This window comes from Bombina bombina, chromosome 4 (assembly GCF_027579735.1).
Source record: "Bombina bombina isolate aBomBom1 chromosome 4, aBomBom1.pri, whole genome shotgun sequence".
NCBI lineage: Eukaryota > Metazoa > Chordata > Amphibia > Anura > Bombinatoridae > Bombina > Bombina bombina.
The window spans coordinates 399,163,783-399,176,658 of record NC_069502.1 but is presented as its reverse complement, the minus strand read 5'-3'; the positions used below and the strand labels follow the sequence as shown (position 1 = coordinate 399,176,658).

The 12,876-nt window shown below is 43.0% G+C and overlaps 1 protein-coding gene across 1 annotated transcript in view; it reads right to left on the bottom strand.

Annotated features, from left to right (window-relative positions):
• ATP11B (ATPase phospholipid transporting 11B (putative)) overlaps nt 1-12,876 on the bottom strand; it is a gene marked incomplete in the record, with an annotated part of 701,724 nt that overhangs the window by 258,096 nt on the left and 430,752 nt on the right. Inside the window, 1 exon segment of the mRNA XM_053710175.1 lies at nt 1,820-2,023. Coding sequence (XP_053566150.1) covers nt 1,820-2,023 — 204 coding nt within the window.

Below are 12,876 nucleotides of genomic sequence, written 5' to 3'. Positions count from 1 at the left end.
GAGAGCAAGAGAGAGGGGGGAGTGAGAGAGCAAGAGAGAGGGGGGAGTGAGAGAGCAAGAGAGAGGGGGGAGTGAGAGAGCAAGAGAGAGGGGGGAGTGAGAGAGCAAAAGAGAGGGGGGAGTGAGAGAGCAAAAGAGAGGGGGGAGTGAGAGAGCAAGAGAGAGGGGGGAGTGAGAGAGCAAGAGAGGGGGGAGTGAGAGAGCAAGAGAGAGGGGGGAGTGAGAGAGCAAGAGAGAGGGGGGAGTGAGAGAGCAAGAGAGAGGGGGGAGTGAGAGAGCAAGAGAGAGGGGGGAGTGAGAGAGCAAGAGAGAGGGGGGAGTGAGAGAGCAAGAGAGAGGGGGGAGTGAGAGAGCAAGAGAGAGGGGGGAGTGAGAGAGCAAGAGAGAGAGGGGAGTGAGAGAGCAAAAGAGGGGGGGAGTGAGAGAGCAAAAGAGGGGGGGGAGTGAGAGAGCAAAAGAGGGGGGGGAGTGAGAGAGAAAAAGAGATGGGGGAGAGAGAGAGCAAAAGAGATGGGGGGGAGAGAGAGCAAAAGAGATGAGGGAGAGAGAGAGCAAAAGAGAGGTGGAGAGAGAGCAAAAGAGGTGGAGAAAGAGCAAAATAGATAGAGCAAAAGAGATAGAGAGAGCAAAAGAGATGGAGAGAGAGAGCAAAAGAGATGGAGAGAGAGAGCAAAAGAGATGGAGAGAGAGAGCAAAAGAGATGGAGAGAGAGAGCAAAAGAGATGGAGAGAGAGAGCAAAAGAGATGGAGAGAGAGAGCAAAAGAGATGGAGAGAGCAAAAGAGATGGAGAGAAAGAGATGGAAAGAGAGAGCAAAAGAGATGGAAAGAGAGAGCAAAAGAAGTGGAAAGAGAGAGCAAAAGAGATGGAGAGAGAGCAAAAGAGATGGAGAGAGAGCAAAAGAGATGGAGAGAGAGCAAAAGAGATGGAGAGAGAGCAAAAGAGATGGAGAGAGAGCAAAAGAGAGGGGGGAGAGAGAGCAAAAGAGAGGGGGGAGAGAGAGCAAAAGAGAGGGGGGAGAGAGCAAAAGAGAGGGGGGAGAGAGAGAGCAAGAGGTGGGACCACTGTACAGCAAAAAATGGCCAGTGTAAACGGGCTTTAGGTCTAGTATTGAAATAGAGCAAAGGAGATGGGGGAGAGAGAGAGCAAAAGAGATGGGGGAGAGAGAGAGCAAAAGAGATGGGGAGAGAGAGCAAAAGAGATGGGGAGAGAGAGCAAAAGAGATGGGGAGAGAGAGCAAAAGAGATGGGGAGAGAGAGCAAAAGAGATGGAGAGAGAGAGCAAAAGAGATGGAGAGAGAGAGCAAAAGAGATGGAGAGAGAGAGCAAAAGAGATGGAGAGAGAGAGCAAAAGAGATGGAGAGAGAGAGCAAAAGAGATGGAGAAAGAGAGCAAAAGAGATGGAGAAAGAGAGCAAAAGAGATGGAGAGAGAGAAAAAGAGATGGAGAGAGAGAGCAAAAGAGATGGAGAGAAAGAGCAAAAGAGATGGAGAGAGAGAGCAAAAGAGATGGAAAGAGAGAGCAAAAGAGATGGAAAGAGAGAGCAAAAGAGATGGAAAGAGAGCAAAAGAGATGGAAAGAGATAGCAAAAGAGATTGAGAGAGCAAAAGAGATGGGGAGAGAGAGGGGGGGGAGAGAGCAAAAGAGATGGGGAGAGAGAGGGGGGGGAGAGAGCAAAAGAGAGGGGGGAGAGAGCAAAAGATAGGGGGGGAGAGAGAGAGCAAGAGGTGGGACCACTGTACAGCAAAAAATGGCCAGTGTAAACGGGCTTTAGGTCTAGTATTGAAATAAAAGTTTTTCAGTAACTATTAATTCACTTACCGTCTTGCTAGCTGCCTCAGCTGCTCTGCACATTCATGATCTGATTTTTGTTGTACAAGTTCGAGAATATTCATAGTCCTGTGGAAATGTCCACAGGATAAGCTGACACTCACAGCAGTCTCATGCTTATCACCAGTGAGCACCCACACTTTTATTCCGGCCAGTCTGAGGGCTTCAATTGTTTCTTGCACTTTATCCTGGAGTCTAAAACATTAAAATATTAATTTACATCAAATTAAACTATTCATAACTACATTCAACAATTGAAGAGAAATGTTACTATTATAAATGTAAGCGAGTTCTTAATTTTTTTCTAAATGTCTGCTCATGACAAGCAATATCCTTTCTACTGAAACCCACCATACCTATATACCTAAACCTACACTTAAAGGGACAGTCAACATCAGAATGTTTGTTGTTTTAAAAGATAGATAATCCCTTAATTACCAATCCCCCAGTTTTGCATAACCAACAGTTATAATTATATACGTTTTACCTCTGTAATTACCTTGCATCTAAGCCTCAGCAGACTGCCCCCTTATTTCAGTTCTTTTCACAGACTTACACTTTAGCTAATCAGAGCTGTCTCCATGGTAAATTAATGTGCATGAGCTCAATGTTATCTATATAAAACAAGTGAACTAATGCTCTCTAGTAGTGAAAAACTATCAAAATGCATTTAGATTAGAGGTGGCTTTCACAGTCTAAGAAATTAGCATTTGAACCTCTTAGGTTTAACTTTCAACTAAGAATACCAAGAGCACAAAGCAAAATTGGTGATAAAAGTAAATTGGAAAGTTGCTTAAAATTACATGCCCTATTTGAAACACGAAAGTTTTTTTGGGACTTGACTGTCCCTTTAAACATTTTAGTTTGTTTGCGTCTCAAGAAGGAGAAAGAAATCAGTAGCAACTTTTAGTCTCTATATTAAATAACCAACAATCTTTAAATTAAGACTTTTTTTTTTTTTTACAGAAATGTATTTACAAAATAAAAGTGTGAAAATGATAAAGAGACATTAAACCCACATTTCTTCTTTCATCATTCAGACAGTGCATGCAATTTTAAACAACTTTCTAATTTACTTCTATTATCAAATTGTCTTCATTCTTTTTGTATCTATAGTTGAAAAGTCGGTGTGTAAGCTCAGAAGCACTATATGGCAGCAGTTTTACAAGAATGTTATCCATTTGGAAGATAACTATTTCCTGCCATGTAGGGCTCCAGATGCCTACTTATGTATCTCTTCAACAAAGAATACCATGGGAACTAAACAAATTTGATAAAAAAAAAGTTAAAAAAAATTGTATACTCGGTCTGATTCACAAAATACGATGTTTGAGTTTGATATCCCTGTAAGGCACCTGGAGTGAGAACTGCACATACCGGCATTTAGCCCCACCCACCCATACAGACTGCTCTGAAGAAAACTTCCTCTGTATGCTTGTGATAGGGTTTTGAAAGATTCTTTTAACGGCCAGCAGATGGCGATGTTACAAGCAGTGTTCACTTGTTATGCACTGCTGTTCTGCTCTTTACGCGCCAGCCTGAGGTCCAGGTCTGCAAGTTATCAACTTGGATGAATTGATATGAAGGTTCTGCGCTATAGATGTTTTAGGTGAGTGAGCAGTGTTGGAGTTAGGTTAGCTGTGCTCTTGTGTGTAGAGTTAGGTATATGAAGCAGAGCTGTCTTTAGATAGCCAACAGTCATATTGCATATAGTGTAAACTCGGATATACAGCTAGTAGAACATAATCTCAATTGACACAGCATAAATCAGAAATTACAAACATGGCTTTCTTGCATGCACTTCACTGTATTGAAGTGGGTTGCCTTATTCAAAGAGATTTGAGAACACTAACACATGTGCATTAGGTGGATTTTGACCATAATTTCTTGCACTCTCTTAGGCTTGAATTTGTATTTATATTTTGCCTGTAATGTCATTCTTGTTGGTTTTCAGAGATCCCTGAATTCTTAATACATAGTTACAGTATCTCACAAAAGTGAGTACACCCCTCACAATTTTGTAAATATTTTATTATATCTTTTCATGCGACAACACTGAAAAAAATTACACTTTGCTACAATGTAAAGTAGTGAGTTTATAGCCTGTATAACAGTGTAAATTTGCTGTACCCTCAAAATAACTCATACAGCCATTAATGTCTAAAAAAAACAAACAAAAGTGAGTACACCCCTAAGTGGAAATGTCCAAATTTGGCCCAAAGTGTTAATATTTTTTGTGGCCACCATTATTTTCTACCACTGCCTTAACCCTCTTGGGCATGGAGTTCACCAGAACTTCACAGGTTGACACTGGAGTCCTCTTCCACTCCTTCATGACAACATCACGGAGATGTTGGATGTTAGAGACCTTGCGCTCCTCCACCTTCTGTTTGAGGATGCCCCACAGATGCTCAATAGGGTATGACATGCTTAGCCAGTCCATCACCTTTACCCTCAGCTTCTTTAGCAAGGCATTGGTCGTCTTAGAGGTGTGTTTGGGGTCGTTAACATGTTGGGATACTGCCCTGCGGCCCAGTCTCTGAAGGGAGGGGATCATGCTCTGCTTCAGTATGTCACAGTACATGTTGGCATTCATGGTTCCCTCAATGAACTGTAGCTCCCCAGTGCCGGCAGCACTCATGCAGGCCCAGACCATGACACTCCCACCACCATGCTTGACTTTAAGCAAGACACACTTGTCTTTGTACTCCTCACCTGGTTGCTGCCACACACGCTTGGCACCATCTGAACTAAATAAGTTTATCCTGGTCTCATAGGACCACAGGACATGGTTCCAGTAATCCATATCCTTAGTCTGCTTGTCTTCAGCAAACTGTTTGCAAGCTTTCTTGTGCATCATCTTTAGAAGAGGCTTCCTTCTGGGACGACAGCCATGCAGACCAAGTTGATGCAGTGTGCAGCGCATGGTCCGAGCACTGACAGGTTGACCCCCACCTCTTCAACCTCTGCAGCAATGCAATTCCCCAAAGACAACTTCTGGATATGATGCTGAGCACACACACTGAACTTCTTTGGTCGACCATGGCGAGGCCTGTTCTGAGTGGAACCTGTCCTGTGAAACCACTGAATGGTTTTGCCCACTGTGCTGCAGCTCAGTTTCAGGGTCTTGGCATTCTTCTTATAGCCTAGGCCATTTTTATGTAGAGCAACAATTCTTTTTTTCAGATCCTAAGAGAGTTGAACTTCCAGTGACCAGTATGAGAGAGTGTGAGAGTGATAACACCAAATTTAACACACCTGCTCCCTATTCCCACCTGAGACCTTGTAACACCAACGAGTCACATGACACCGGGGAGGGAAAATGGCTAATTGGGCCCAATTTGGACATTTCCACTTAGGGGTGTACTCACTTTTGTTGTCAACAGTTTAGACATTAATGGCTGTGTGTTGAGTTATTTTGAGGGGACAGCAAATTTACACTGTTATAGAGGCTGTACACTCACTATTTTACATTGTAGCAAAGTGCGATTTCTTCAGTGTTGTCACATGAAGAGATAATAAAATATTTACAAAAAAACAATTTATTTAGGAACTTACCTGATAAATTAATATCTTTAATAATGGCAAGAGTCCATGAGCTAGTGACGTATGGGATATACATTCCTACCAGGAGGGGGCAAAGTTTCCCAAACCTCAAAATGCCTATAAATACACCTCCCACCACACACATACTTTAGTTTAACGTATAGCCAAGTAGTGAGGTGTAAAAAGAAGTAAAAAAGCAAACAAAAAAGAGGAACTGGAAAATAATATTGTGCTTTTATACACAAAAACACCAAAAAAACAGGATGGGCCTCATGGACTCTTGCCATTACGAAAGAAATTAATTTATCAGGTAAGTTCTTACATAAATTATGTTTTCTTTCATTTAAATGACAAGAGTCCATGAGCTAGTGACGTATGGGATAAAACACCCAAGATGTGGAAGTCCACAGAAGAGTCACTAGAAAGGAAGGAATAAAAATAAAAACAGCTATTTCCGCTGAGATATTAAATCCACAAAATAAGTTCTTATAAACAGAAGAATCAAACAGACAGCTGCCTGAAGAACTTTTCTATCAAAGACTGCTTCAGAAGAAGCAAATACATCAAAATGGAAAAATTTAGTAAATGTATGCAAAGAAGACCAAGTTGCTGCTTTGCAAATCTGATCAACTGAAGCTTCATTCTTAAAAGCCCACGAAGTGGCAACTGACCTAGCAGAATGAGCTGTTTTTCTCTGAGGCGGAGACTGTCCCACCTCTAAATAAGCCTTGTGACTCAAAAGCTTTAACCAAGATGCCAAAGAAATGGAAGAGGCTTTCTGACCTTTCCTAGAACCAGAAAAGACAACAAATAGACTATAAGTCTTCCGGAAATCCTTAGTAGCCTCCACATAGTATTTCAAAGCTCTTACCACATCCAAAGAATGTAACGATTTCTCAAGAGAATTCTTAGGATTCGGACACAAGAAAGGAACAACAATTTCCCTACTAATGTTGTTAGAATTCACAACCTTAGAAAGAAATTTAAACAAAGTCCGCAAAACAGCTTTTCCCTGATGAAAAATCAGAAAAGGAGACTCACAAGAGAATAGGCTCAAAAGGAGGAGCCTGCAAAGCCTTCAAAACCAAATTAAGACTCCATGGAGGAGAAATAGACTTAATAACAGGCTTGATACGGACCAAAGCCTGAACAAAACAGTGCATATCAGGAAGTATAGCAATCTTTCTATGAAATAAAACAGAAAGAGCAGAGATTTGTCCCTTCAAAGTACTTGCAGACAAACCTTTATGCAAACCATCCTGAAAAAACTGTGAAATTCTAGGAATTTTAAAAGAATGCCAAGAGAATTTATGAGACCACCATGAAAACAGAATTTATGTTTACCTGATAAATTACTTTCTCCAACGGTGTGTCCGGTCCACGGCGTCATCCTTACTTGTGGGATATTCTCTTCCCCAACAGGAAATGGCAAAGAGCCCAGCAAAGCTGGTCACATGATCCCTCCTAGGCTCCGCCTTCCCCAGTCATTCGACCGACGTAAAGGAGGAATATTTGCATAGGAGAAACCATATGATACCGTGGTGACTGTAGTTAAAGAAAATAAAATATCAGACCTGATTAAAAAACCAGGGCGGGCCGTGGACCGGACACACCGTTGGAGAAAGTAATTTATCAGGTAAACATAAATTCTGTTTTCTCCAACATAGGTGTGTCCGGTCCACGGCGTCATCCTTACTTGTGGGAACCAATACCAAAGCTTTAGGACACGGATGAAGGGAGGGAGCAAATCAGGTCACCTAGATGGAAGGCACCACGGCTTGCAAAACCTTTCTCCCAAAAATAGCCTCAGAAGAAGCAAAAGTATCAAACTTGTAAAATTTAGTAAAAGTGTGCAGTGAAGACCAAGTCGCTGCCTTACATATCTGATCAACAGAAGCCTCGTTCTTGAAGGCCCATGTGGAAGCCACAGCCCTAGTGGAATGAGCTGTGATTCTTTCAGGAGGCTGCCGTCCGGCAGTCTCATAAGCCAATCTGATGATGCTTTTAATCCAAAAAGAGAGAGAGGTAGAAGTTGCTTTTTGACCTCTCCTTTTACCAGAATAAACAACAAACAAGGAAGATGTTTGTCTAAAATCCTTTGTAGCATCTAAATAGAATTTTAGAGCACGAACAACATCCAAATTGTGCAACAAACGTTCCTTCTTTGAAACTGGATTCGGACACAAAGAAGGCACGACTATCTCCTGGTTAATGTTTTTGTTAGAAACAACTTTCGGAAGAAAACCAGGTTTAGTACGTAAAACCACCTTATCTGCATGGAACACCAGATAAGGAGGAGAACACTGCAGAGCAGATAATTCTGAAACTCTTCTAGCAGAAGAAATTGCAACCAAAAACAAAACTTTCCAAGATAATAACTTAATATCAACGGAATGTAAGGGTTCAAACGGAACCCCCTGAAGAACTGAAAGAACTAAATTGAGACTCCAAGGAAGAGTCAAAGGTTTGTAAACAGGCTTGATTCTAACCAGAGCCTGAACAAAGGCTTGAACATCTGGCACAGCTGCCAGCTTTTTGTGAAGTAACACAGACAAGGCAGAAATCTGTCCCTTCAAGGAACTTGCAGATAATCCTTTCTCCAAACCTTCTTGAAGAAAGGATAGAATCTTAGGAATTTTTACCTTGTCCCAAGGGAATCCTTTAGATTCACACCAACAGATATATTTTTTCCATATTTTGTGGTAAATTTTTCTAGTTACAGGCTTTCTGGCCTGAACAAGAGTATCAATGACAGAATCTGAGAACCCTCGCTTTGATAAGATCAAGCGTTCAATCTCCAAGCAGTCAGTTGGAGTGAGACCAGATTCGGATGTTCGAACGGACCTTGAACAAGAAGGTCTCGTCTCAAAGGTAGCTTCCATGGTGGAGCCGATGACATATTCACCAGGTCTGCATACCAAGTCCTGCGTGGCCACGCAGGAGCTATCAAGATCACCGATGCCCTCTCCTGATTGATCCTGGCTACCAGCCTGGGGATGAGAGGAAACGGCGGGAATACATAAGCTAGTTTGAAGGTCCAAGGTGCTACTAGTGCATCTACTAGAGTCGCCTTGGGATCCCTGGATCTGGACCCGTAGCAAGGAACCTTGAAGTTCTGACGAGAGGCCATCAGATCCATGTCTGGAATGCCCCACAATTGAGTAATTTGGGCAAAGATTTCCGGATGGAGTTCCAACTCCCCCGGATGAAATGTCTGACGACTCAGAAAATCCGCTTCCCAATTTTCCACTCCTGGGATGTGGATTGCAGACAAGTGGCATGAGTGAGTCTCCGCCCATTGAATGATTTTGGTCACTTCTTCCATCGCCAGGGAACTCCTTGTTCCCCCCTGATGGTTGATGTACGCAACAGTCGTCATGTTGTCTGATTGAAACCGTATGAACTTGGCCTTTGCTAGCTGAGGCCAAGCCTTGAGAGCATTGAATATCGCTCTCAGTTCCAGAATATTTATCGGGAGAAGAGATTCTTCCCGAGACCAAAGACCCTGAGCTTTCAGGGGTCCCCAGACCGCGCCCCAGCCCACCAGACTGGCGTCGGTCGTGACAATGACCCACTCTGGTCTGCGGAAGCTCATCCCCTGTGACAGGTTGTCCAGGGACAGCCACCAACGGAGTGAATCTCTGGTCCTCTGATCTACTTGTATCGTCGGAGACAAGTCTGTATAGTCCCCATTCCACTGACTGAGCATGCACAGTTGTAATGGTCTTAGATGAATTCGCGCAAAAGGAACTATGTCCATTGCCGCTACCATCAAACCTATTACTTCCATGCACTGCGCTATGGAAGGAAGAGGAACAGAATGAAGTATTTGACAAGAGTTTAGAAGTTTTGATTTTCTGGCCTCTGTCAGAAAAATCCTCATTTCTAAGGAGTCTATTATTGTTCCCAAGAAGGGAACCCTTGTTGACGGAGATAGAGAACTTTTTTCTACGTTCACTTTCCACCCGTGAGATCTGAGAAAGGCCAGGACAATGTCCGTGTGAGCCTTTGCTTGAGGAAGGGACGACGCTTGAATCAGAATGTCGTCCAAGTAAGGTACTACTGCAATGCCCCTTGGTCTTAGCACCGCTAGAAGGGACCCTAGTACCTTTGTGAAAATCCTTGGAGCAGTGGCTAATCCGAACGGAAGTGCCACAAACTGGTAATGCTTGTCCAGGAATGCGAACCTTAGGAACCGATGATGTTCCTTGTGGATAGGAATATGTAGATACGCATCCTTTAAATCCACCGTGGTCATGAATTGACCTTCCTGGATGGAAGGAAGAATTGTTCGAATGGTTTCCATTTTGAACGATGGAACCTTGAGAAACTTGTTTAGGATCTTGAGATCTAAGATTGGTCTGAATGTTCCCTCTTTTTTGGGAACTACGAACAGATTGGAGTAGAACCCCATCCCTTGTTCTCCTAAAGGAACAGGATGAATCACTCCCATTTTTAACAGGTCTTCTACACAATGTAAGAATGCCTGTCTTTTCATGTGGTCTGAAGACAATTGAGACCTGTGGAACCTCCCCCTTGGGGGAGGCCCCTTGAATTCCAGAAGATAACCTTGGGAGACTATTTCTAGTGCCCAAGGATCCAGAACATCTCTTGCCCAAGCCTGAGCGAAGAGAGAAAGTCTGCCCCCCACCAGATCCGGTCCCGGATCGGGGGCCAACATTTCATGCTGTCTTGGTAGCAGTGGCAGGCTTCTTGGCCTGCTTTCCCTTGTTCCAGCCTTGCATTGGTCTCCAGGCTGGCTTGGCTTGAGAAGAATTACCCTCTTGCTTAGAGGACGTAGCACTTGGGGCTGGTCCGTTTCTACGAAAGGGACGAAAATTAGGTTTATTTTTGGCCTTGAAAGACCTATCCTGAGGAAGGGCGTGGCCCTTACCCCCAGTGATATCAGAGATAATCTCTTTCAAGTCAGGGCCAAACAGCGTTTTCCCCTTGAAAGGAATGTTAAGCAATTTGTTCTTGGAAGACGCATCCGCTGACCAAGATTTCAACCAAAGCGCTCTGCGCGCCACAATAGCAAACCCAGAATTTTTCGCCGCTAACCTAGCCAATTGCAAAGTGGCGTCTAGGGTGAAAGAATTAGCCAATTTGAGAGCACGGATTCTGTCCATAATCTCCTCATAAGGAGGAGAATCACTATCGATCGCCTTTTCTAGCTCATCGAACCAGAAACACGCGGCTGTAGTGACAGGGACAATGCATGAAATTGGTTGTAGAAGGTAACCTTGCTGAACAAACATCTTTTTAAGCAAACCTTCTAATTTTTTATCCATAGGATCTTTGAAAGCACAACTATCTTCTATGGGTATAGTGGTGCGTTTGTTTAAAGTAGAAACCGCCCCCTCGACCTTGGGGACTGTCTGCCATAAGTCCTTTCTGGGGTCGACCATGGGAAACAATTTTTTAAATATGGGGGGAGGGACGAAAGGTATACCGGGCCTTTCCCATTCTTTATTTACAATGTCCGCCACCCGCTTGGGTATAGGAAAAGCTTCTGGGGGCCCCGGGACCTCTAGGAACTTGTCCATTTTACATAGTTTCTCTGGGATGATCAAATTCTCACAATCATCCAGAGTGGATAACACCTCCTTAAGCAGAGCGCGGAGATGTTCCAACTTAAATTTAAATGTAATCACATCGGGTTCAGCTTGTTGAGAAATTTTCCCTGAATCTGAAATTTCTCCCTCAGACAAAACCTCCCTGGCCCCCTCAGACTGGTGTAGGGGCATATCAGAACCATTATCCTCAGCGTCCTCATGCTCTTCAGTATCTAAAACAGAGCAGTCGCGCTTACGCTGATAAGTGGGCATTTTGGCTAAAATGTTTTTGATAGAATTATCCATTACAGCCGTTAATTGTTGCATAGTAAGGAGTATTGGCGCGCTAGATGTACTAGGGGCCTCCTGAGTGGGCAAGACTGGTGTAGACGAAGGAGGGAATGATGCAGTACCATGCTTACTCCCCTCACTTGAGGAATCATCTTGGGCATCATTTTCAGTGTCACATAAATCACATCTATTTAAATGAGAAGGAACCTTGGCTTCCCCACATTCAGAACACAGTCTATCTGGTAGTTCAGACATGTTAAACAGGCATAAACTTGATAACAAAGTACAAAAAACGTTTTAAAATAAAACCGTTACTGTCACTTTAAATTTTAAACTGAACACACTTTATTACTGCAATTGCGAAAAAGTATGAAGGAATTGTTCAAAATTCACCAAAATTTCACCACAGTGTCTTAAAGCCTTAAAAGTATTGCACACCAAATTTGGAAGCTTTAACCCTTAAAATAACGGAACCGGAGCCATTTTTATCTTTAACCCCTTTACAGTCCCTGGTATCTGCTTTGCTGAGACCCAACCAAGCCCAAAGGGGAATACGATACCAAATGACGCCTTCAGAAAGTCTTTTTTATGTATCAGAGCTCCTCACACATGCGACTGCATGTCATGCTTCTCAAAAACAAGTGCGCAATACCGGCGCGAAAATGAGGCTCTGCCTATGATTAGGGAAAGCCCCTAGAGAATAAGGTGTCTAAAACAGTGCCTGCCGATATTATTTTACAAAAATACCCATATTAAATGATTCCTCAAGGCTAAATATGTTATATATGAATCGATTTAGCCCAGAAAATGTCTACAGTCTTAACAAGCCCTTGTGAAGCCCTTATTTACTCTGTAATAAAAATGGCTTACCGGATCCCATAGGGAAAATGACAGCTTCCAGCATTACATCGTCTTGTTAGAATGTGTCATACCTCAAGCAGCAAAAGTCTGCTCACTGTTCCCCCAACTGAAGTTAATTCCTCTCAACAGTCCTGTGTGGAACAGCCATCGATTTTAGTAACGGTTGCTAAAATCATTTTCCTCTTACAAACAGAAATCTTCATCTCTTTTCTGTTTCAGAGTAAATAGTACATACCAGCACTATTTTAAAATAACAAACTCTTGATTGAATAATAAAAACTACAGTTAAACACTAAAAAACTCTAAGCCATCTCCGTGGAGATGTTGCCTGTACAACGGCAAAGAGAATGACTGGGGAAGGCGGAGCCTAGGAGGGATCATGTGACCAGCTTTGCTGGGCTCTTTGCCATTTCCTGTTGGGGAAGAGAATATCCCACAAGTAAGGATGACGCCGTGGACCGGACACACCTATGTTGGAGAAATATAGGTTTTACAAACCTGATAATACATCTTCCTAGAAAAGACTTACGAGTCTGCAACATGGTATTGATCACTGAGTCAGAGAAACCTCTATGACTAAGCACAAAGCGTTCAATTTCCATAGCTTCAAATTTAGCAATTTGAGATCCTGATGGAAAAACGGCTCTCGAGACAGGTGGTCTGGCCTTAAAGAAAGTGACCAAGGTTGGCAACTGGACATCCGAACAAGATCCGCATACCAAAACCTGTGAGGCCATGCTGGTGCTATCAGAAATACATGCCAATGTTCCATTATGATCTTGGAGATCACCCTTG